The following is a 26960-nucleotide window of genomic DNA, read 5'->3' on the forward strand; positions in this document are numbered from 1 at the left end:
GGTCTTGGTATCAGCGTGATGGTGGCTTCATAGAATGTCTTTGAGAGTGTTCCCTCCTTTTCAATCTTTTGGAAGATTTTGAGAAGGATTGGTATAAGTTCTTCTTTATATGTTTGGTAGAATTTGCCTGTGAAGCCACCTGGTCCTGAACTTTTGTTTGTAAGGAGTTTTGTTTGTTTGGTTTTTTGTTTTTACAGATTCTATTTCACTTCTAGTGATTGGTCTGTTCAGATTATTTATTTCTTCTTGATTCAGTTTTGGTGGGCTGCATGTTTCTAGAAAAACTTGTCCATTTCTTCTAGGTTGGCAAATTTGTTGGCATGTAATTGTTCATAATATTCTCTTACAGTGTTTTGTATTTCTGCAGTATTGTTTATTTCTCCTTTTTTCTTTGGGTTCTCTCTCTTCTTGATGAGCCTGGCCAAAGGTTTGTCAATTTTGTTTACACTGTCAAAGAACCAGCTCTTGGTTTTATTGATTTTATCTGTTGTTTTTTTAAAAAATCTTTATTTTACATTTTTTGTCTCTGATCTTTATTATTTCCTTCCTTTTGCTGACTTTAGGTTTTGTTTGTTCTTTTTCTAATTCTTTTAGGTAGTAGATTAGGTTGCTTGAGATTTTTCTAGTTTTTTGAGGAGGGCTTGTATTGCTATGAACTTGCCTCTAACAACTGCTTTTGTGACATCCCACAGATAATGTATGGCTGTGTTTTCATTGTCATTTGTCTCAAGGTATTTTTTTAATTTCCTCTTTGATTTCATCATTGACCCATTGGTTTTTTTAGTAGCATGTTGTTTAGACTCCATGTAATTGTTTTTTTCTCATTTCTTTTTCTAAGGTTGATTTCTAGTTTCATGCTGGTGTGGTCAGAAAAGATGCCTGAAATAATTTCTATCCTGTTAAATTTGTTGAGGCTTGCTTTGCGCTCTAGTATGTGGTCAATCCTAGAGAATGTTCCACGTGCACTTGAAAAGAATGTGTATTCTGGGTTTTTTGGATGTAATGTTCTAAAAATCTCAATTAAGTCTAACTGTTCTGTTGTATCATTTAGGATCTCTGATACCTTATTGATTTTCTGTCTAGGAGGATCTGTCCATTGATGTGAGTGGGGTGTTAAGGTCTCCTACTGTTACGGTATTCCAGTCAATTTCTCCCTTTATGCCTGTTAATATTTGTTTTATGTATTAAGGCGCTCCTATATTAGGTACATATATGTTGACGAGAGTAATATCCTCTTCTTGTATTGATCCTTTTATCATTATATAGTGTCCTTCTTTATCTTTTTTTTATGGCCTTTGTTTTAAAGTCTATCTTGTCTGATACAAGTATTGTGATCCCTGCTTTCTTATCATTTCCGTTTGCATGAAATATCTTTTTCCATCCCCTCACTTTCAATCTGTCTGTGTGTCCTTTGCCCTAAAGTGGGTCTCTTACGGGCAGCATATTGTAGGCTTTTGTTTTTTTATCCAGTCTGCCACTCTGTGCCTTTTGATTGGGGCATTTAGTCCATTGATGTTTAAGGTAATTCTTGATAGATGTGTATTTATTGCCATTTTAAATCTTTTTTTCCAGTTAATTCTGTACCTCCTCTTCTTCCCCTTTTCTTTGTTTTTCCTTTGTGGTTTGATTTCCTTTTATTTTATTCTTGTGTTCTCTTCTTTTTGGTTTTTGTGAATCTATTGTGTGTTTTTTGACTTGTGGTTACCCTGTTTTTCAAGTATGTTAACCCCTTCATATATCTACTTGCTTTAGACCGGTAGTCATATAGGCTCAAATACATTCTAAAAAAAAAAGAATCTACATTTTCTTAACTCTTCTCAACATTTTATGATTTTGGTGTCCTCTTTTACATCTTCATGTTTGTCCTTTTGCTGTTCACTGTGGTCATCATCACTTTCACACACACAAAATTTATGTTTTTCCTTTTTAATCTGTATAGTGGCTTATTTAAGTGATTTACTTTTTGATTATAATTTTCTCTTTGATATAGCTTCTTGCTTTTCTATTTAGAGAAGAAGACCTTTCAAAATATCTTTTATGATAGGTTTAGTATTGCTGTATTTTTAGTTTTTGCTTGTCTAAGAAATTCTCTCTCTCCTATTCTAAATGATTGAATATATTTTGCTACTCCTTCCTGGCCTGCAACGTTTCTGTAGAGAAATCAGCTGAGAGCCTTATGGGGGGGGGGGCAGTTTCCTTGTAATGAACTGTTTTTCTCTTGCTGCCTTTAGAATCCTCTCTTTAACTTTTGCCTTTTTAATTATACTATGTCTTGGTGTAGGTCTGTTTGGGTTCATCTTGTTGGGACCCTCTGTGTTTCCTGTACCTGGATGTGTTTCCTTCTTTAGGTTTGGGAAATTTTCAGCCATAATTTCTTCAAATACATTTTTGATCCCTTTTCCTGCTGGTGAGGGGGTTTCCGCGGGAGTCTTTCCTCTTTCACAGCTCCCTCCCAGGGGTACAGGTCCTGTCCAGATTTCTGTTTTTTTTTCTTTTCTCCTACCTGGTTATGTGGAAATTCTTTTTGTCCTTTCAGAAGTCTGAGGTCTTCTGCCAGCGTTCAGTAGGATTCTGTGAGAATTGTTCCACATATAGATGTATTTTTTGATGTATTTGTGGGAGGAGGTGAGCTTCTCATTCTTTTTCTCTGCCATCTTGATTGCTCAGCTTTGAATGGGGAAGAAATGGTGACCTGGAAACATTTTTCCTGAATTGGTTATTGTACAAGAAATCTTGCTTATCACAGGAATGGGAGTTCATTCTATCCCACTTTCCATCTGTTTCCTTTCTTAAGATTGGAACTGTGAACATCTGGTTCTCAGCAAAACAATTTAAGATGAAAACAACTCTGCTTCATAGAGTATGGAGAATGTTTTGTGTATGTGCTGCTGTGTTACGTTTCCATGTCTAGAGTTACCTTTTTACAACTTCATAGTGTATCCTAGTTACAGTTGGGCCATAATATGTTTAAGCACTCCCCTGTTGATGCATTTGGACTTTTTACAAACTGAACATCCTTGTTATTTTTTGCATGTGTAGAGTTTTGGAATACTCTCCCACTAGGCTACAAACTCCTTGAGGATGAGAGCTCTTTCTGAAGAATGCATATCCTCTAGCACAGTACCCCTGTGCATCATAAAGGTTCTGTAAATACTTCTTATACAGATATTGAAGGGATGGATGATGTGCTGTATAGGAGCAGATGTAAGAGTTGGTGTTTCTGTGAGTGGAACACTGAGAATGTAATGATTGAGACTAGATTTGGTAAACCTTGTTTTTTTTTAAAAACCCTGAAATACTGGAACTGTTGGATACCTATCAAACTTGACGGAGATAGTTATTTTATATAAATAATATAACCACACTTGTAAAGAAAGATACTACCTTTTTGGGGTTTTGATTTCAATTAAGTACTTTAAACAAAAAACATTATAGAAGGTTAACCAAAGAAAAGTAGATGTTCCCCTGGGGTTAGGGAGGATTGGAGGTCTCTGTTCCATTTCTCAAGTTTCACATTACAGGTTTTATATACTACAGAGTAGGCCTCAGCAGAATGACTTGCCTATCTAAGGCTTTAGGATAGTTGGCTTAAATACTCTGCAATTTTTAAACTCTACATTTGTGCTGAACATTACATGAATCAGGTAGATTTGTATTCCTGGCCCTTCCAGTATCTTTGGACAAGTCACTTCCATTCTTTAGGTCTCGTTTTCTTGATCTGTAAAATGTGGTTAGTAACACTGTTGAACCTCACAGGGTTGCTGAGAGGCTTAATGAGATAATGTACATAAAGCAACTTAGCACAATGTCTTAGCACAGAGTAAGCACTCTGCTTGGCAACTGTTAATGTTCATTGGAAGCCTCCACAATCTTTGGCTAGATAAGTACAGTTAGGATCTAGGCTTTTAGGGATTTTTAAAGCATCTTGGATTTGAAAGATAATAATAAGCCATTTATAGGAGGCTTCTGGAACAGCAGAATTTAAAAAGAAGGAAAAAGTGGGGTTCTGGTTCAAGATGGCAATGTAGGAAGATCCTGAACTGACCTCCTCCCACAGACAAACTGAGTCTATAGCTATGTGTGGAACAATTTCCTTGGAAAGGCTGGCTGAGCACAGACTACACATCAGGCAAAGGAGAAGAAAACCGCATTGAAGTGGGTAGGAGAGGCTGGGATGCAACCTCACTGCTAACCCCACCCCTGGTATGGAGACGCAGAATCAGGGTGGAACTCAAAACCCAGAGCTTCTCCCTGAGGAGTGAAGGGTTTGAACTACACATGAGGCACCATAACTTTTAAGACCTGTACCTGAAAGATGAGCCCCCCAAAACATCTAGTTTTGAAAGTCAATGGGGCTTATGTCCACAAGACCCACAAGACAGTAGTGATCTGAGAAATGGCTCTTAAAAGCCTTGCAAGCTCAGACTCACCTGCCCCAGGACCCAGCTCAGAGGGAGCCCGTGCTCAGACTTTAAGTAAAAAAGGCTCGTTTGCTAATATTAAAGAGTTGGCCTGAGGGGTAGGCATAAACTTTAACACACATCTCCAAGAGCTTGCTGGAACACCCTCCAGGGACAGAGACTGGTGGGCACAATCTTCACACTCTCCCTCTGCTTTGGCTGGCAGCAGCATCTCTTTCTCTTTTTTTCTTTTTAACTTTTTCCCACAGGTGCCATCTTTACACTCCCTGTCAGCTTTGCTACAGCCATTGGGCACATCTTCGCACTTTCCCTTTCCTCATCTCCTGGAAGGGAGCTTTTACATGTGGCTGGTGCCCTGATTTTTGCAGTTGCTGCCCAGGGAACACCCCTTGATTGCTTGGCCCTAAAGGCCAGGGGGAGCTTATGTTCCTGTGTCCAGTGGGACTAACAATTGAAGAGACAGTTCCTGGCAGGCTACCACCCCCCAGGGCACTGCACAGACAGCATACTGAAACACCCCCATCTTTCTGTGAAAGAGGCCTGTTTGCTTGTCCAGGAGCTTTGGCCTGAGGCCTACAGAGCTGTTTTCAGGGAACATAAGCTGATGGACACCATCTTTGCACTCTCTTTCTGCCTCACTACAGCTGTTATCTCCCAGAAAAGAATTTAGATGCTCATCTGGGGGCAGCAGAACTTATGCTTGCAGTCCCACGGGACTGTATGTATGTATTTGCATACTTCAAAAGCTATTGCCAGGGTTGGAGACAAGATGGTGGAGTAGAAAGACTTGAGCTTACCTCCTCTCACAAAAACACCAAAATCGCTGAACAACCACTGGCAAAAAAAGATTTGAACCTACGAAAAAAAGAAGTTCCACACCCAAAGATAAGCCAAAACAAGACAGTAGGAGGGGCACTTTTACCATATAATCAAATTCCTTACCTGCCGGGTGGGTGACCCACAAACTGGAAAATAATTATATCACAGAGGTTCTCCCACAGGAGTGAGAGTTCTGAGCCCCACATCAGGCTCCCCAGCCTCAGTGGGGGTCTAGCATCAGGAGAAGGAGCCCCCGGAGCATTTGGCTTTGAAGGCCAGTGGGGCTTGAGTGCAGCAGCTCCATAGGACTGGGGGAAACAGAGACTCCACTCTTGGAGGGCACACACAAGGTTTCACGTGCACTTGGACCCAGAGGAAAGCAGTGACTCCATAGAGGGCTGGGTCAGACCTACCTGCAGATCTTAGAGGGTCTCCTGGGGAGGTGAGGGTTGGCTGTGGCTCACTGTAGGGCAGGTACACTGGTGGCAGAGGCCCCAGGAAATATTCATCAGCATGAGCTTTCCCTGAGGTCACCATTTTGGTGAGGCCTGGCCCTACCCAACAGCCTGCAGGCTCCAGTGCTGGGACACCTTAGGCCAGACAACAAACAGGGTGGAAACATAGCTCCACCCATCAACAAGCAGGCTGCCTAAAGTCGTCCTGACCCCACAGCTGCCTGCAAATATAGCCCTTGAGATGGCCCTGCCCACCAGAGACAAGACCCAGCTCCATCCACCAGTGGGCAGGCACCAGCCCCTGGACCAACCTCACCCACCATGGGGCAGACAACAGAAGCAAGAACTACAATCCTGCAGCCTGAGGAACGGAGACCACAAACACAGAAAATTAGACAAAATGAGATGGCAGAGATGAAGGAACAAGATAAAACCCCAGAAAAACAACTAAGTGAAGTGGAGATTAAATTCTTTTTCAGGTAGATTGCCTTCTTTTTCAGGTAGATTGCCTGAGTAATGATAGTAAAGATGATCCAAGATCTTGGAAAAAGAATGGAGGCACAGCTGTGACAAAGCGAAAGAGAGGCATGGACATATATACAGTACCAAACGTAAGGTAGATAGCTAGTGGGAAGCAGCCGCATAGCACAGGGAGATCGGCTCGGTGCTTTGTGACCGCCTAGAGGGGTGGGATGGGGAGGGAGGGAGACGCAGGAGGGAAGGGATGTGGGAACAGATGTATATGTATGACTGATTCACTTTGTTATAAAGCAGAAACTAAAAAAAAAAAAAAAAGAATGGAGGCACAGACTGATATAAGAAATGTTTAATAAAGAGCTAGGGGACTTCCCTGGTGGTCCAGTGGTTAAGATTCCATGTTTCCACTGCAGGGAGCATGGGTTTGATCCCTGGTTGGGAAACTAAGATCCTCACATGCTGCACAGTGCAGCCAAAAAAAAAGCTACAAGCTTCAGAGAACAAACAGATGAACAGTACAATAACTGAAATGAAGAATACACTAGAAGGAATCAGTAGCAGAATAAATAGGGCAGTAGAACAAATAAGCGAGCTGGAAAACAGATTGGTGGAAACCACTATTGCAGAACAGAATAAAGAAAGAAAAATGGTAGCACTATTTACAATAGCCAGGACATGGAAGCAAGCTAAATGTCCATCAACAGAGGAATGGATAAAGAAGACGTGGTACATATATAGAATGGAATATTACTCAGCCATAAAAAGGAATGAAATTGGGTCATTTGCAGAGATGTGAATGGACCTAAAAGAGTGCCATACAGAGTGAAGTAAATCAGAAAGAGAAAAACAAATATTAAAGCATATATGTGGAATCTAGAAAAATGGTATACATGACCTCAGTTACAGAGCAGAAATAGAGACACAGACGTAGAGAACAAATGTATGGATATGAAGGAGGAAAGCAGTGGGGTGTGAGGAATTGGGAGATTGGAATCAACACATATATACTATTGATACTATGTATAAAATAGCTGATAGGAATGTACTGTATAGCACAGCGAACTCAACTTAATGCACTGGTGTCCTAAATGGGAAGGAAATCCAAAAGGGAGGTGATATATGCATATGTATGGCTGATTCATTTTGCTGTGCAGTAGAAGCTAACACAACAGTGTAAAGCAACTATACTCCAATAAAAATAAAAAATGAAATGAGGACAGAGGCCTCTGGGACAACATTAAATGCACCAACATTCACATTATAGGGGTCCCAGAAGGAGAAAAGAGAGAGAAAGGGCCTTAGAAAATATTTTAAGAGATAATGGCCAAAAACTTTCCTAACATGGGAAAGGAGACACTCAAGTCCAGGAAGCACAGAGTCCCATGTAGGATAAACCCAAGGAGGAACACACTGAGACACATATTAATCAAATCAACAAAGATTAAAGACAAAGAGATAATATTAAAAACAACAAATAACATACAAGGGAATCCCCACAAGGTTATCAGCTGATTTTTCAGCAGAAATTCTGCAGGCCAGAAGGGAGTGGCATGATAAATTTAAGGTGATAAAAGAGAAGAACCAGCAACCAAGAATACTCCACCCAGCAAGGCTCTTGTTTAGATTCAACAGAGAAATCAAAAGCTTTACAGACAAGCAAAAGCTAAGAGTATTCATCACCATCAAAACAGCTTTACAACAATGCTAAAGGAACTTCTCTAGATGGAAAAGAAAAGACCACAACTAGAAATAAGAAAATTACGAATGGGAAAGCTCACCAGTAAAGGTAAACATACAGTAAAGGTAGGAGATCATCCACACACAAATTTGATATCAAAATCAGCAATTGTGAGAGGAGGAGAGTACAAATGCAGGATATTGGAAATGCATTTGAAATTAAGAGACCAACAACTTAAAACAATCTTGTATATATATAGATGGCTATGTAAAAACCTCATGGTAATGGCAAACCAAAAATCTACAGTAGATACACACACAAAAAAGGAATACAAACACAACACTAAAGATGGTCATCAGGGCTTCCCTGGTGGCGCAGTGGTTGAGAGTCCGCCTGCCGATGCAGGGGACACGGGTTCATGCCCTGGTCCGGGAGGATCCCACATGCCGCGGAGTGGCTGGGCCCGTGAGCCATGGCCGCTGAGCCTGCGCGTCCAGAGCCTGTGTTCCGCAACGGGAGAGGCCACAGCAGTGAGAGGCCCGCATACCGCAAAACAAAAACAACAACAACAACAAAAAGAGATAGTCATCAAATCACGAGAGAACAAAAGAGGAAGGGAAGAAAAAAGACTTATAAAAACAAATCCAGAACAATTAACAAAATGGCAATATGAACATACATATCAATAATTACCTTAAATGTAAATGGATTAAATGCTCCAACCAAAAGACATGGACTGGTTGAATGGATACAAAAACAAGACTTGTATATACGCTGTCTACAAGAGACCCACTTTATTATTTTTATATTTTTGTGTGCATGTGTGTGTATTGATAGTTTATTCTTTTTTATTGCCAAGTAAATGCCCAGGAGTATGATTACTGAGTTGTATGGCAAGTGTATATTTGGTTTTTAAAGAAACAGCTAAATTCTTTTACAAAGTGGCTGTATCATTTTATATTCCCACCAGCAATGTATGAGGGATTCAGTTTTTCCACAATCTCGCCAACACCTGGTTTTTTTTTTTTTAACATCTTTATTCAACATCTGGTATTGTTGCTATATTTTTCATTTTAGTTGTTCTAGTGGGTAGGTAGTGATATTTCTTCATGGTCTGCATTTTCCTAATGGTTAGTGGTGTTTGTTTTCTTTTCTTTTTTTTTTTTTTTTTACTGGGGTATAGTTGTTTTACAGTGTTGTGTTAGTTTCTACTGTACAGCAAAGTGAAGTAGAGTTCCCTGTGCTATACAGCATGTTCTCATTAGTTATCTATTTTATACATATTAGTGTATATATGAAGAGACCCACTTTAAATATAGGGACACATACAGACAAAGTGAGGGGATGGAGAAAGGTATTCCATGCAAATGGAAATCAAAAGAAAACTGGAATAGCAATACTCATATCAGACAAAATAGACTTTAAAATAAAGACTGTTATAAGAGAAAAGAAGGACACTACATAATGATCAAGGGATCAATCCAAGAAGATAGAACAATTGTAAATAAATATGCACCCAACATAAGGGCACCTTAATATATAAGGTTTCATCCATAAAAGAAATTGATAGTAACACAATAATAGTGGGGGACTTTAACACCCCACCTACATCAATGGACAGATCCTCCAGACAGAAAATCAATAAGGAAACACAGGCCTTAAATGACACATTAGACCAGATGAACTTAATTGATATTTATAGAACATTCCATCTGAAAGCAGCAGAATACACATTCTTCTCAAGCTCACAAGGAACATTCTCCAGGATAGATCACATCCTGGACCACAAAGCAAGCCTCAGTAAGTTTAAGAAAATTGAAATCATATCAAGCATCTTCTCTGACCACAACATTATGAAATTAGAAATCAATTACAAGGGAAAAAAACCTAAAAAACACAAGACACGTGGAGGTTAAACAATATGTTACTGAACAACCAATGGATCACTGAAGAAATCAAAAAATACCTAGAGACAAATGAAAATGAAAACACAACGATCCAAAACCTACGGGATGCAGCAAAAGCAGTACAATCTGTACAATCTATATTTATAGCAATACAATCTTACCTCAGGAAACAGAAATCTCAAACAACCTAACTTTATACCTAAAGCAACTAGAGAAAGAAGAACAAACAAAACCAAAAGTTAGTAGAAGGAAAGAAATCATATAGATCAGAGCAGAAATAAATGAAATGGAGATGATGAAAACAATAGAAAAGATCAATGAAACTAAAAGCTGGTTCTTTGAAAAGATAAACAAAATTGATAAACCTTTAGCCAGACTCATCAAGGAAAAAAAGGAGGTCTCAGATCAATAAAATTAGAAATGAAAAAGGAGAAGTTACAAAGGACACCACAGAAGTATGAAGGATCATAAGAGACTACTACAGGCAACTATATGTCAATAAAATGGACAATCTAGAAGAAATGGACAAATTCTTAGAAAGGTACAAGCACCCAAGAGTGAACCAGGAAGAAATAGAAAATATGAACAGACCAATCACAGGTACTGAAATTGAAACCGAGTAAAAAACTTACACCCAACAAAAGTCCATGACCAGATGGCTTCATAGTAGAATTCTATCAAATTTAGAGAAGAGTTATCACCTGTCCTTCTGCAACTCTTCCAAAAAATTGCAGAGGAAGGAACACTCCCAAGCTCATTCTATGAGGCCACCATCACCCTGATACCAAAATCAGACAAAGATACCACACAAAAAAATTACAAGCCAATATCACTGATGATCATAGATGCAAACATCCTCAACAAAATACTAGCAAACCGAATCCAACAATACATTAAAAGGATCATACACCATGATCAAGTGGAATTTATTCCACTGGATGCAAGGATTTTTCAGTATCCACAAATCAATCAGTGTGATACACCACATCAACAAATTGAAGAATAAAAACCATATGATCATATCAATAGATGCAGAAAAAAGCTTTTGACAAAATTCAACACCCGTTTATGATGAAGACTCTCTGGAACCTGGGCATAGAGGGAATCTACCTCAACATAATAAAGGCCATATATGACAAACCCACTGTGATAAAAAGCTGAAAGCATTTCCTCTAAGATCAAGAACAAGACAAGGATTTCTGCTCTCACCACTGTTATTCAACATAGTTTTGGAAGTCCTAGCCATGGCAATCAGAGAATGAATCTAGGAGCTGACTGAGACCCTCTCCTTTGGGACACTGATAGGTCTTGGCATACCCTCGGGTACTCGGAGCTATTACAAATATAATAGGCTGCTTTGACGATCAAAAGATTTGAGAAACAACCAGGAGCTAGGGTAGGGTTGAATGACAAGTTTCATTCATACATGAGGCTACTCCTTTAAGACCAGCTGAGACAGTTGTTTCATGTAATGCATAGAAACCAACCCAGAGTCAAGCAAAATGAAGAAACAGAGGCATATGTTCCAAATGAAAGAACAAGATAAAAGCCTGAGGAAAAGACCTAAATGAAATGGAGATAAATAATTTACCCAATAAAGAGTTCAAAGTAATGGTCATAAAGATGCTCCCAAACTCAACTTCAACAGAGATGGAAAATATATGTATTAAATAGTCACAGAGCTGAGGAATACAGTAACATAACTGAAAAATACACTAGAGGGGTTCAGACTAGATGAAGCAGACTAGATGAAGCAAAGAAATGAACTTGAAGACAAGGCAGTGGAACTTACCCAATCAGGACAGCAAAACCAAAAAAGAATGAAAAAAGTGAAGATAGCTTAATGGACTTATTGGACACATCTATCAGACTGACATTCTCATTATAGGAGTCCCAAAAGAAGAGAGAGAAAGGAATAGAAAACTTGATGAAATAGTGGGTGAAAACTTCCCTACCCTAGGGAAGGAAACAGACATCCAGATGCAGAAAGTCCAGAGTGTTCCAAATGAGATGAACCCAAAGAGACCCTCATCAAGACACATTATAATTAAAACACCAAAAGCTAAATACAAGGAGAGAATCTTAAAAGCAGCAAAAGAAAAACAACTTGTTATGTACAAGGGAACCTCCATGAGACTATCAGCAGATTTTTCAGCAGAAACTTTCCAGGCCAGAAAGTAGTGGCATGATAATATACAGTGCTGAAGGGGGGGGAAAAAAAAACTTGCAACAAGAACTCTACCTAGCAGAGTTATTCAGAATTGAAGGAGAGAATTTTCCAGATTAGCAAACCTAAAGGAGTTCATCATCATTAAACCAGCCTTACAAGAAATGTTAAAGGACTTCTTTAAGCTGAAAAGAAAGGGTGCTAATTAGTAACAAGAAAACATAGGAAAGAATAAACTTCACTGAAAAAGGTAGTGGATCAACCACTTAAAAGGTTAAGAGACAAAAGTAGTGAAAATAATTATAACTACAATAATTAGTTAAAGGACATACAAGATAAAAAGATGTAAAATGTGACATCAAAAATATAAAACCTTGTGGAGGGAGTTAAAATGTAGAGCTTTAGAATGCAACCAAACTTAAGTTGTTATCAACTTAAAATAGACTGTTATGGATACAAGTTGTCATATGTAAGCCACATGGTAACCACAAAGCACAATCCTGTAGTAGACACACAGAAGATGAAGAGAAAGGAATCTAAGCATACCACTAAAGAAAGTCATCATAGCACAATGGAAGAAAACAGAAGGAGGAAGAGAGACTCAATAGATGCAGAAAAAGCATTTGACAAAATTCAACATCCATTTATGATAAAGACTCTTAACAAAGTAGGTATAGAGAGAACTTAACCTCAACCTAATCAGGACCACAGCTAACATCATGCTGAAAAAGCTGGTGGAAGCTTTTCCTCTGAGATCAGAAACAAACAACAATGCCCACTTTGCCACTTTTATTGACATTAGTGGTTGGAGAGCCTAGCCAGAGCAGTTAGTCAAGAAAAAGAAACAAAAAGCATCCAAATTGGAAAGGAAGTAGTAAAACTGTCACTATTTGTAGATGGCATATTATATATATGAAACCTTACAGACTCAAAAAAACTGTTAGAACTAATACACAAATTCAGTTAAGTTACAGGATATAAAGTCTAAAATCTGTTGCATTTTAATACACTAACAAACAATCAGAAAGAGAAATTAAGAAAACAATCCCATTTACAATTGTAACAAAAAGAATAAAATACCTGCAAATACTTTTTTTTTTTTTTTGTGGTACACAGGCCTCTCACTGTTGTGGCCTCTCCTGTTGCGGAGCACAGGCTCCGGATGCACAGGCTCAGCGGCCATGGCTCACGGGCCCAGCCACTCCGCGGCATGTGGGATCTTCCCAGACCAGGGCATGAACCCGTGTCCCCTGCATCGGCAGGCGGACTCTCAACCACTGCGCCACCAAGGAAGCCCACCTACAAATAAATTTAACCAAGGAGCTGAAAAACATGCACACTGAAAACTATAAGACAAAGACATTTATGAACAAAATTGAAGACAAAGATAAATGGAAAGATATTTCATGCTCATATACTGGAAGAATTAATACTATAAAGATGTCCAGATTATCCAAAGCAATCTACAGATACAGTGCAATCCCTATTAACATTCCAATGGCACTTTTCACAGAAATAGAACAAAAAATCCTGAAATTTTTTGGAATCACAAAAGATGCCAAATAGCCAAAGTAGTCTGGAGAAAGAGCAACAAAACTGGAGGCATTACACTCCCTAATTTCAAATTATATTACAAAACTATAGTAGTCAAAACTGTATGGTATTTGCATAAAAACAGACACATAGATCAACTGAACAGAATAGAGAGCCCCAAAATTAACCCACACATATATGGTCAGTTAATTTTTGACAAAAGAGCCAAGAATATACAATGGGGATAGGACAGTCTCTTCAATAAAATGGTGTTGGGAAAACTGGTTAGCCACATTCAAAAGAATGAAACTGGACCACTATCTTACACCATACACAAAAATTAATCCAAAATGGATTAAAGATGTGAATGTAAGATCTGAAACCATAAAATTACTAGAATAAAACATAGGTGGTAATCTGCTTGACATAGGTCTTGGCAATGATTTTTTAAAATCTGATTCCAAAACAACAAAAGCAAAAATAAACAAGTGGGATTTCATCAAACTAAAAAGCTTCCACACAGCAAAGGAAACCATCAACAAGATTAAAAGGCAACCTACTGAATGATAGAAGATATTTGCAAATCATATGTCTGATAAGGGGTTAGTATCCAAATATGAAGAACTCATACAGCTCAATAACAACGACAACAAAAAATCAGATTAAAAAGTTGGCAAAGGATCTGAATGGACATTTTTCCAAAGAATATGTGCAAATGGCCAACAAGCACATGAAAAGATGCTCAACATTGCTAATCATCAGGGAAATGCAAAACAAAACCACAATGACATACCACCTCCCACCTGTTAGAATGGCTATTATCAAAGCTTTTCCTGTATGATCAAACAAAACAAGGATGCCCACTATCAAAAGACAAGATATACAAGTGTTGGCGAGGATGTGGAGAAAAGGGAACCCTTGTGCACTGTTGGTGAGAATGTAAATTGGTGCAGCTCCTATGGAAAATAGTATGAAGTTTCCTCAAAACATTAAAAGTAGAACTGCCATCTGATCCAGCAATTTCACTTCTGGGTATTTATCCAAAGAAAATGAAAACACTAACTTGAAGATATATCTGCACCCCCATGTTCGTTGCAGCTTTATTTATGATAGCCAAGATATGGAAACGACCTAAGTGCCCAATGATGGATGAGTGGATAGGGAAGATGTTGTGTATATATACAATGGACTATTACTCAGCTATCTAAAAAAAAAATGAAACCTTACCCTTTGTGACAATATGGATGGATGCCCTTGAGAGTATTACGCTAAGTGAAATAAGTCAGAGAAAGACAAATACTATATGATCGCACATATGTGTAACCTAAAATCAACAGAAAACAGATTGGGCATTCCCAGAGTTGTGGGGTAGGGGTGGATGGAATGGGTGAAGGTAAAGGGTACAAACTTCCAGTTACAGAGTAAGTCCACAAGGATGTAATGTACAGTATGCCAACTTTGTTAATAAAACTATATAGCATATTTGAAAATCGCTGAAAGTTCTTAAAAGTTTTTAAGATCTTAAAAGTTCTCTCTTTTAAGTTCTTAAAAGTTCTCTTTTAAGTTCTTAAAAGATCTTAAAAGTTCTCATCACAAGAAAAAAAAGTTTTGTGACTGTAAGGTGACGGACGTTAACTAGACTTATTGTGATGATCAGTTTATAATGTATCCAAATCATGATGTACACCTGAAACTAATGTTACAAGTCAGTTACACCTCAATAAAAAAATTTTTTTTAAAGAACAAAAAAGCCAGAATTAAGAATTAGGATTTGTATGTAATCTAAGCATTTGGTGGGGCTGAGGGGAAAGGCTGGCTCACACATGTGGTCAGGTTAGATGCCTTGCGAGGACTTTTCCAACAGCATGTCACACTGCTTCTGTGATATACGCTACAATTATCTTCAATTGTGAGGCAATTTTTATCGTATTTTATTTGCTACTGAAGCTTTTTTGGCAATATAGGAAATTTATTTATTTGTTTTTTTGATGCTGTTAAAGTATAAATGCTCTAAAATTAGACATTGAAAAGGAATTGGTTAGTATCTGTCCCCACTGTGGAGGTCTCTGGCCAATCCAAGGAGTCCCTTCACCTGCTTTTATTCACTTGCTCTGTAGAAGGGGCGTGGTGAACAAGAGCATATTTTTATTTAAAGCGGGTTAGATACTTTTCAGAAAAGTCATATGACAGGTTTTCTGATTTCCTGTATTAATTAAACAAACTTTTGTGGTTTTGTAGGTGATAATCTCGGCCAGCAATACAACAGCCCACAAGAAGTGATTGGCAAACGAGGTTCTGATATCATCATTGTGGGCCGGGGCATAACAACATCAGCTAATCGTCTGGAAGCAGCCGAGACATACAGAAAAGCTGCTTGGGAAGCTTATTTGAGTAGACTTGCTGTCTGAGTGTCTTGGATACATTTTTGTGAAGGCCTTGAAGATACATAGTCTCCTGAGATGCCACTGGCTTGAAATAATAAGCAGCCTTTAATACTGCTTGGATTCTTCCATGGGTCCTGTGTGGAATGACTTCTGGAGTTACCACAGCACACAGGAAATATTCAGTGACTTATAATCACTGCACTATCACTATAATCAGTTCATTTTCAAGCTGTGTTTTAGTGAGACTGACGTTGGTTAAGCAATCACAGCCCTGTCCTGTTAGAATCTTCCACATTTGAGGAAGTCCCCCTTCTCTAGATCAGACTTTTTGATTCTTTGAATTGCCGTGAGACAGAAATTTTAGGTCATGAAGAGGCTAAAACCAGTACAGCATTTCTTGTGTCCTTTATTCTGCGTCTAATGTGGTACCCTAATAATATTTAAATATTAGCTGTTCTCCTCCTCTTCTGCTTAAAATAGTCCAGGTGTCCAAATGGTGCTGGCTCCCAGCACTGCCGTTGCTCACTCACCGGAGGGGGCCCAGTAGGAAACAGGAGATGACTGTAGCTGAGCCCCTGCAGCCAATATCAGGCTTTCATTTCAACATGGAGAGGGCTTCTGACTCAGTTCTTCCCCGGGGCGGCAGTTTAAACCTGTGCTGAACCCCAGTCACCGATTCCTTTTGCCTTATTTCTATTACAAATGGACCAGCTTCTCCTTCATTTATTTAAAAAGACAGCAGCATCAAGAGGTCTAAGGTTTCATTCGGAGGTTTGCTTGAGGATCCTACATGATTGTCCCAAACGCCGTTGACAGAGAGGGCTGTCAGCCTTCACATTTAGAAATGAAGAGAAAGGAGCCCAGCAACAGAGCTGAAGTTTTTGGGTCTCCACTGTGGTGGGGCTGGACACTTCACACGTGTGGCAGTTAGTTAGGCAGCCTCTCACTCTGGTCCCCAGTGCACTTTCTCCTAGAAATTCTTCTCAGTTTCTGGACGATCCCTGTACTCCGATACTGATACAGATTTTCTCCATTTTTATATTTCTTTGGTCTGTTCAGGAAGCATCTTAGAGTGAGGGGAGTGACGGGTGTGGGCTCAAGTGATCATTTTGAAATGGCCCGGCTGCACATTCAAGGCCCTGGGGTTCCAGAGGTGGGAGTTGCATTTGAAGGCTCTCAGTTCTGATTCCACCAGCACACTCCTGACCTGCTGTTCTCATCTCAGTCATGCCTACAAGCAGTGGCAGGTGTCAGAGGACACTTGCCATTTCCTCAGGATGACAGCTGTTCCCATCTCTGACTGCCCCACTCTTCAGCTTTCGTGAGTCAGATAGAAGCCTGTTAGGTTAAGCCGGGTGCTTATCTTGGAGTCTACACTTAACAGCTTCTGCTCTGAAGTCCAGTTGAGCTTCGGGTCCCAGTGCCGAAGCTCCAGAGAAGTTCCCTTTGGGAAAGGCAAATTATCGCGGAATAAGGCTGGAAGGAAATGGAAGAGGTGTGGCCTCGGGGCTACTCTGGAGGAGCTGAAAGTTAGGAAGAGGTGGAAATTTTTCTAATAAGAACTTATGGGAATTTCTTGGATATATTAAAAGTCCTGGGGCTTCCCTGGTGGCGCAGTGGTTGAGAGTCTGCCTGCCGATGCAGGGGACACGGGTTCGTGCCCCGGTCCGGGAAGATCCCACATGCCGTGGAGCGGCTAGGCCTGTGAGCCATGGCCGCTGAGCCTGTGCGTCCGGAGCCTGTGCTTCGCAATGGGAGAGGCCACAACAGTGAGGCCCGCGTACCGCAAAAAAAAAAAAAAGTCCTGGTGACCTCAAGGCCAAGAGACCTTTGCAGTAATGTGCTGAGGTCTCAAGTGCCCACTTAATGGACTCACTGGTTCTCACACTTCAGCATGCGTCAGAATCACCTGGAGTCTCGTTAAATCAGACGTTGGCCCAGCTCCATTGTCGACTCTGGGTAGTTCTAGGATAGGACATGAAAGTTTGCATTTCTAACAAGTTCTCAGGCAATGCTAATGCTGCTGGTACAGGGACCACACTTAGTGCATCACTACCCTGGTTAGTCACATTTTTCTTCTGCAATGAAATGGTCTTGGGGTCTCTTTCTCCTGCTGAGAGCAGGAGAAAAGTCCTGCCATAAGCAGTTCTGTTACTGAAGCTCACTCAGGGCCCCTTCTGGGTAACTTGAAGGGAAATCAGAGGAGCATCAAAGAATCACCTGGGCCCCACCATCGGAGATTGTTTCAGCAGATTTGAGGCGAGGCCTGGAAATCTGCATTTCAACAGGTACTTCAGCTTATTTTGATGTTTCTTGAGAATAAGCCCAGCACAGTCTGGAGTCATAAAACATTGGAGCACAAATTGATTGAGACAAGTCGAAGAACTTGGCTGTCTAGGACCTATGAGGGGACTACAGCATAGGAGCATTTTAGAGGCATTTAATAGTTTAGCCCTTTCTCAGTCAAGAAATATTTACAGAGCATGAGCTCTGAGCTTACAACACCGGCCCTAGTGAAGAAAATGGGAACAGTCTTCACAGGGTGCCCAGAACATCTGTAAGACTAATGGGAGTGGAGAATATCAATACTGGCCTCTTCCAGTACTCTGGGTGTTTAGTAGAGCATCAGCCAGTCAATTTGTAGTGCCGCAGGAACCTAAGAAACCTGGTCCGCTCTCCTTACTTTAAAGCGACAGAAATATAGACCCTGAACAGTGAAGGGAACAAACAGCTCATGACCAGCTTGTGAGCAACAGAGGCCTGGGGCCTCAGGCCCAACTCATCCTCACTCATGGTGATGCGGACTGTCTGCGGTCTCTGGAAGAGGGCACGGAGGGTGAGGGCGGCAGCCCGAGGACACGCAGCACTGAGCCAGCTCTCCTAGCACAGTGCTGCTGGGCCCACGTAGGCAAGGCCCAGAAGCACCGCCACAGGCTTTGCCAAGAGCTCCAAAGAAGAGAACAGATACGGGGTATCTCCTTTGAGATGGGTAGACACAAGGAGCAAGAGTGGGGAGGCTCAGACCAGGGCGCGTGCACTGTGTGTGTGTGCGCGCACACGCACGTGTGTACACATCAGAGGGCCAACTGGATGTTTCTGCCACGAGAGGAGCTGAGGTTTCTGACAGCCCATCTTGGTCAGTGCAGTGCTGGCCCATAGATGCAGTCTGTGGCCTCCTACCAACCATGGGTTTGCTGCTACGTGCCAGGGTGGGCAAAAGAAAGAAAATACCTGAGGAAATCCAGCAACCAGGAGAGGAAAGCAAAGAAAACCACCTGCAACGGGTGTTAGCTCCAAGAGAGCAGGGATTTCACCTTGTGTTCAGTGCAGTATCTCTGCACCTGGAACGGGCCCAGCAAATGTTTCTGAATGAATGCAGGCATAGGTGCCTTCTGGTGAAGGAACTGCCACCGGAAGCAGACCCGCTTCAGAATAACAAAAATAAGATGACAATTTGTGTGTGTTGTGGGGAGGGGGGACTAAAATGAAAATTTTCATTTTGAATGTGAAAATGTGATGGAAGAATTTCAAGATGGTATGATTATATTGAGAACTACATCTGTGGGCAGGAAGATCAAGTGGAAGGAATACCAAAATTCAAAACAGGGACAAAGAAATGGAAATAACGAGGGAGTAGAAGAGAGGCTTACAGAACAGCTTCCTGAATGTAAAGAGGAAAAGACAACGGGAGGACAGGGAACATTTACAGAAATAACTGAGGAAGTTTTCCCCAGTTTGAAAAAATACTTGAGTCTGCAGAAGCAAAGGGCCCAGTGAGTTCTAGGCAGGTGTTGTGGACAAAGGCATACACCTGGGCACATCCTGTCAAAATTACTGAACTTCAAAGATGGGACATTTTGGGCTTCCCTGGTGGTGCAGTGGTTGCGAGTCCGCCTGCCGATGCAGGGGATGTGGGTTCGTGCCCCGGTCTGGGAAGATCCCACATGCCGCGGAGCGGCTGGGCCCGTGAGCCATGGCCGCTGGGCCTGCGCATCCGGAGCCTGTGCTCCGCAACGGGAGAGGCCACAGCAGTGAGAAGCCCGCGTACCGCAAAAAAAAAAAAAAAAAAAAAAAAAAGATGGGACATTTTACAGACATCTAGAGGAATAAAATACTTGGAAAGTGAAAGGAATCCGACTAGCAGCAGACAGTCATCTGTAACAGTGGAAGCTTGGAGACAGGTAGTGACATCCACAGGCCCTGAGAAAGGCCTGTCACAACCAGGAATCCTGAGCCCAGCCTTGTGATCCCCTGCCGGGCTGTAGCAGCCTGGTTGTGAGTGTTCATGGTGCACCTCAGTGCTCTGACTCGTATCGACACCAGTGAGTGAGAGGCACTGAGCATGTGCCTCTGAAAAGGCTCCTTGAGGGAGGCCGGGAGTGCACAGGCAGAGCGGGGGTATCTGGCCAGTAAAAATGGGACCTGTCAGTCGCTGAAGCAGTGACTATATCCCAGAATCTTAGGAAACTGATTTTGGAAGGTCCTTAGAGATCATCTAATCTGATCGCCCCATTTCACAGATGAAATTGAGTCCCATTGGGAAATGATTCACGCAAGGTTACAGAAGAGCCAATTACAGGCAGAGTAAGGACTAGAATCCCTGTCGTTACCCTCAAATTTGGTATTTTTGTTATTACACTTTTTACCCCATTTCTGTGAGGTAGATACATTCAACTTTGTCCCCCTTTCTATCAACACGCAGATACATACTCTACATATAATATTCTTTCACCATTTAATCAAGTATTTATTGAACACAGGGAGTGAGCCTGACATACATCGTCCCAGTCATTACAGAACTTAGTTTCCAAACTAAACTTTCAAAAGGACTTCCATACCATCCTAAGAGACAGCCAGCCTTTCCTTCCCCATCAGTCACAACCTCATTGCTACCAGGACTCAATAAAGTACCAAAACAAGTGGCAATTCTGTTAACGTCCCCATCCTTCCTTCCTCCCTGAATCCATACACTTTGCCTTACGACTCAGCAGTTCCTCCCATTTGAGGTGGAGAGTATTTCCACAACCCACTGATGTTGGACTCAGCTGTGTAGGTTTCTCTGGCCAATGGAATGTGGGGGGAGGGGTCAGGGTCCCAGTTCCGAGTCTAGACCTGTGTTTCTGCCACCACGAGAAGAGCATGCCCTGATTAGCCCACACGTCCCAGGAGAATAAGAGCGGGGCAGAGCCCACACCAGCCTTCCGCAGCCTGATGCCCGGGGGCCCCACCTGGCCCGCGAGCCTGTGAGCATGGCAATCAGTGCTCATCCCTGGACGCCATGGGATTCGGGGTGGGGGGTTGTGCAGCAGTAGCTAACTAATAGTTACAGTGTGCTGCGGCGCCCCATGTCTAGCCCTGGTCACCGGGAGGACAAACGCTTGACTCCACCAAGACTGCCTTCCCCGCCTTCACCTGCGGCTGCTTTCAGAGATCTCTCCAAAAGAAACAGCCACTTGGCTCTTGTGGGAATACTGTGCTTCAGTAGGGAGCCCACTGTCAGCCAGTAGGTAACCATGGACTCTGCAGTTTGCTTCCTCCACCCCTTAGCAGGTGGACGTGACACGTGTCATCAGCGCCCCTGGCTGACTGGGCAACGGCTAAGAGGACCAGTGGGGCAGGGATACCAAAACATGTTTTTTGGAGGAATCTGGTATTTTTTTAAAAAGGGGGGATGGGAATCAGGACTCCTTAGGGTTCTTTATTTTATAGTTAATGCTGTCTTTATTAAATGCTGTTTTATTTTGGATTATAGGACATAGGATGCTATATCTTTTTTTAGATCCTAGGACCTTTAAAGTTTGTAATCTGGCTTTGAATGAATTATCAAGTGCTTTTATTTTTTCCTCTTCCATCTGTTTTCTCCATAGCCCTTCCAAGCCCACACCTGGCCTTTGTGCCTCAGGAAAGGGATGCCACAATGGAAATACAAAGAGAAACAAACAATTAGAATATTTTTTAACTTTTAAAGTTCAAGGTCTTGGCATTAAGGACTGGTTTGGAAGAACGTTTGCCTCTCTCCTTCCCACCAAGGGAGCCGGGGAGGAGTGTTCCTCTGGCCTGGGGAGAGGAACAGGAGGTGGAGGGGTGGACACAGTCCGATCCTGGGGTGGGCTGTGATACGGAATCCCCACCCCAGGCAGGGAGGGAGGGAGGAAAAAAGAGGCACAGACAGCAGAGGAGCTCTGAGCCTCGCTTTTCTAGGAGGAGCCCAGGAGAGCAGTGATGCCAGAAAACCCACCCCAGCGCGGAGCGTGGCAGTGGACTTGGAGGCCACGTGTGGCTGAGGCAGAGCCTGAGGCAGCCTGAGCTTCTGTGGCTCCATATAACATGAGGATTTCATCATTTCCCTGAAAAGGGCATGGAAGTTAGCTGAGAAACAGATCCGGTGGGCCTGAAGGCTCTCCCCCCCACCATGTAGGGACATTTCAGCAGAAAGTGGCCCTGATGAGGACAGTGACATCTAAGCAGGTGCTGTGTGCACAGGCAACTCTGTGGGCCTGCCTCCAATGTCATGCTGCTGCACTTAGCCTGCAGCATGGGGCGCAGGGGACCCTGAAACGACTGTGATTAACAAAACACTGTCCCTCTTTACCTAGTAACTTTGTTTTCTGTCATCACTTGAATAGAGATGGTGATGTTAAAAAATAAAAATGTTTTTTGCACACCTGAATGATGGCCTGAAGAGTCTTATTCGCCTCATAGAATTTGCTCAGGGAAAAACAGCCTCATCAGTCTCCGATCTCCTTCCCCCGCTTATGCTTTTGTCTTCCGCCCTCACCCCTGCCACCTTGCTGCCCTCAGACTTCCCCAAACCCCTGTGGTCTACTCTTGGGCTGTAGCATCCCCTCTTCCTCCCTCCTGTTGCCTTCTTCCCCTTTTAAACTCCAGGTCCATGCGATAGGGGATGTCTCCCAACTCAGGTCAAGCCTACAGTCCCTGAGGCTTGAGCAGGAATGAGCCCTCAGGGACAGCTCAGCAGGCGGAGAATAAGGCAGCCCCGGCCTCCCCGTCTCTCCTGGGGCCTCTGCCCAGCTCTCCCCTCCCATCCACGTGGGACCCTCCCATGGGTGCAACCCACAACCCTCAGTTGTGGTGGGTTCTGTTCAGTGTAGGTTTTAAAATATTGTTTTATGGTCACAGGCCAGGATGTGAATGCCAACCATCACATACAACTGCTCATACAAATATTCCATTCCTGCAGGGCTGGCTGGACCAGCAGGGAAATGAGCCACAAACCAGTGCTTGCACCAACCCATGGTCACCTCATGGAAGAAAGTCTTTAAAGTGTTAAACTTTTATGCCAGGAATCATGAAATGTGTGTCAGTTGTCATCTTCCGTCATTTTCCCCCCACTTTTTAAATAGAAAAGCTCCTTGAACTGTACCTGGATTTTCGGTCACCACGCATATACCAGAGACTGCTCATAAGGTGAGGACAAGAGAAAAAGATGCAAGGAAGGAGGAGGGGAAGAGGCGTTTTATAATCTCTCCATCTGCACATAGAGGTACTTCGTTTAATTTCAGTAGAGATGTGTGCCTCCAAGGCAGAAATTCAGATGACTCTCTAGTCATACCGCAGAGTTCTGAGATAAGAAACGACAGTCTTGCTTTTCCCAGAGGGTGCAACACAGAGGAAAGAGCATCAGACTAGAGTAGGGATCCCTGAGCTGGGGTCTCACTTGCCAATCTTCTCTCCAAGGTAGGGACCGATCTCAATTTCCTCCTTAGTAAGATGGGGCAATACCTTCCTTGAATACCATGTGGGCCTACCGTGAGGGTCGAACGGAGAGAGGCTGCTTTTGTCTCAGGCGTTTGATAGTCTGTGCAGGTAGGACCAATGAAGCTGTAATTGGCGAGCCTTCCAGGGGGTTTCTGAAGTCAAACTAAGATGGTAAATGGTAACAGCTGCCCTCATAAATAGGCCCAGGCCTTGTAATATGTTCCCTGTTTACACACGTATTAGCATTATTCTGACAAGGGTCTGTAGCGTTCACTAGAACGCTGAAAGTGTCACCGACACAAAGTGGTTAAGAACTCCTATCCTAGAAGGTCACCACCTCGGCGCGTGACCCTATGGTTACCTACAGTTTAGAGCTTGCCTTTTTGCAAGACTTTGAGGCCACTTAAAATGAAGACACTAGGCAGCAGAACATTCGTCAGAAGGATCAGAAAGCGGGTGTGGAGGGGGAGGCAGGGCGAGGATGAGGGTCAGCGGAGGGGGCGGGATTCAGTGGAGAGGACGGGGATCCCAATAAGAACTGGAGGTAGGTTCCATTTCCTGGCATTTAGTTCCCAGCCTCCTGACAATCAAGACACCAAAACAGGCCAGATTATACAAGTCCCACACTATGACAAAAGGAAGCATCGAACGTCCCAGCACTGAACTCCGGAGAAACCAGTTGGATATGAAGACCGTCTATCTCACTGTGACACATCACCCAACCCATCCTGGAGGCGGCTCTGTCAGCCGGGGCCGGCCAGGCAGGGACCATCCCTCGCAGAGCTGCAAGACCGGCAGAAGAAGCCATGCGGGCTGAGAAGAACGAGCTCTCCCCTCCCAGCACCACCACCTGCTCAAACGTCTCTCTCCGTCTCCTGCCTCCACTTGCATCCTCTCCCGAGGGCCACAATGGAGCCCCGTCCTGCCTGAGAAGTCTGCAACCCCTCAGCTGGGTGAGGACAGAAGCTGGGGGGAGGGAGAGACCTAGCCAAGCCTCGTCAGCCCCCCACCAGGACGAGAGGGACGGGCGCGCCACATTCACGGGCACGCTGACAGCCACAGATGGACAAGCTCCCAAGCGGGTCCCACACGTCCGCAAGGGATGCCTCAGAGGCTCTTACCTCCTCCTGAGTTTCCTCCACGCTGCTGCCCTCCTCCTCTGCCCCACTGCCCAGTCTCAGCCAGGCACAAAAGGGATGCAGAAGCTGAGTCCACCAGGCTGCCCTTCTCAGAAGCAACAGGAGCCCCGCACGCCTGCCGAGAGCCCTCCAGTGAGGGAGGAGCTTTTCAGTGAAGAGATGTCACGTGAACAGAGAAAAGGACCTTCTCTCCTCCCCTCTGATCTTCCCATCTGTTTGCTGTTACCTGAAATTCATCCCAAGAGTTTCATGATAATCAACTCCAGCTTTGATCCTAATTAAGCAAATTAAAAAAACACGTCTTCCGAGGAGAGGCAGCTGTTAGTTACTTTAGTTTGTCTAATTACCAGTCAACCAAGTGGAATGAGAATCCCCAGTTCTCTTTAAAAGAGTGACAGCATAATCCTGATTTGGTTAAAATTACACACATATGCACAGAAAAAAAGACCAAGACGTAGTCCCCAAAAAGGGCAAGAGTCGTTACCTCTGTGTGGTGTGATTATAAAAGATTTTTGATTTCTTTATGATCTCTTTATTTTCCATCTTTTCCATGTACTACTTTTGCATTAGAAAAGTAAATTGTTAAAAAATCAATCAATAAAAATAAGTACCATTTGGAAATCTGTATTAAATCAACATAGATTGATTTTAAAGGTAAACAGTCCCTCCCCACTCTTCCTTTCCAACAAACAAGTGCATTACTGATCATCTTTCCAAACAGAAACGAGTAAAGAATTTTCCAGAGACCACGAGGTGCTCCTTGCAGGGGTTCCTGCGGCCACACAACGAGGAGGTCACTCCCATCTGTGTGCTTCCACAGCCCAGCAACGACAGAAAATGCCTATCAGCCCTCGGTTTAAGAGAGCTTTGCAACCCACCTGCTCTGTTACCTGTGTTAACTGGGGGCGGTGAGGGCATGGCCAAATCACCAGAGGAAAGAAGTAAGGGAGCCACACCCTGGGTCAGCATCTCAGGAGTCAGGTCTCCGAACAGCTGTTCCCAGAGCTTCCAGCAGGTGGCAGCAGGGCATTGTCAGCGACAGCTCCATCAATAGTCATCTGGTGTCACGGAGGAAACAGCCCTAACTTCCACATCCGGTGGAAGCCTGGAGCAACTCATCCTTTCTGTCTGTGGCTCAAGAACGCTGTGCCCTTACAGAGCTGCCTGATGGAAAATGAGACTTCGAACAAGTAAATGATGTGTCTCCAGGAAACCCACAATCAAACAAAAGAGAAACCCAAAGTTTCTTCCGAAATCATATTTTTCTGTTTAGAAAAGTCTCAAAACCACCATGTGTCTATTTTGTATATTTATCTACATTTGGCTTTATTCCAAGAAGGATTTAAGGCAGCTTCACCAAGTCACAAGGTCTCTGTTTCATCCTAATTACACAGGACAAAGGAAACACAGAATCTGTTCATATTTGCCCCAGGTAATAAATAGGCTGTTTACTGACAGGCATTTGTCTTAGTGTTTGCCAAAATGAAGTAAAGGGAACTTGGTCCAAGCTGAGAACAGATGAATCTGGGATGAAAGCCCAATAGCCTTGAAGTGATGCCAGCAGCAGCAAAGTGATTAGTGAAAGAGACTTTACAAAAAGGAGCAGGTAGCAGGAGGCAGGCACTGTACCTGAGACCTGGCTCTTTGTACCAGCCTGTCATTAGTTAGCCTTGTGACACGTGGGAAAGCCACTGCCCCTCTCTAGCAATCTGTTTCCTCTTCTATAAATGAGGGATTCCTACTCCCAGATAACTTTTGACTCAGATACGAGAACAGAGGGGACTTAAGGGCCCTGCAGGGAAGGACAGCTGAAATGGGTTTTGTGCTTTGGGGCACAGGACTTTGGCTGGGGAGGGCGCTGGAAGGAAACTGTTGTCAATTATCACATGCAAGAAGGGACTGTGTGTGGAAGCCACATCCTGACCCTTCTTCATCTGCACAATCTATTTCTAGCCTTAGCACCTGGGAACAGGGCAGGGAGGCCAGAGGGGTGGTCTTCACAGTTTCTAGCCTAAACTTTTTCTTTAAGTAAAAGCTCGGAGGCTCCAAAGACACCTGCTTACCTAGGGCCACCCCTGCTACCCCCCTGGGTACCGCACAGAGCCCTGTGTGATGAGCCCTGGTCCGGAGTATCGGAGTATTGGACTGGCTTGTGTGGCGAACCCCTGAGTACACAGCCGTTTCAATCCCCGCTGGGGCACCATCCACTTCAGAAAGAACGTGCACGTCGTAAAGAGTGTCAGGCAAACACAAAATCTTTT

At 43.0% G+C, this 26960-nt stretch overlaps 1 protein-coding gene across 1 annotated transcript in view; it reads left to right on the plus strand.

Annotated features, from left to right (window-relative positions):
* The window catches only part of UMPS (uridine monophosphate synthetase), a gene marked incomplete at its 5' end in the record, with an annotated part of 43071 nt that extends 26842 nt beyond the window's left edge, over positions 1-16229 (plus strand). Inside the window, one exon of the mRNA XM_079705350.1 lies at positions 15696-16229. Within this exon, the coding sequence (XP_079561476.1) occupies positions 15696-15865 (170 nt within the window). The 3' untranslated portion in view covers positions 15866-16229. The remainder of the gene's footprint in view (positions 1-15695) is intronic.
* Between the last annotated feature and the right edge of the window lie 10731 nt (positions 16230-26960).

Source organism: Hyperoodon ampullatus (assembly GCF_949752795.1).
Source record: "Hyperoodon ampullatus genome assembly, chromosome: 5".
Lineage (NCBI taxonomy): Eukaryota > Metazoa > Chordata > Mammalia > Artiodactyla > Ziphiidae > Hyperoodon > Hyperoodon ampullatus.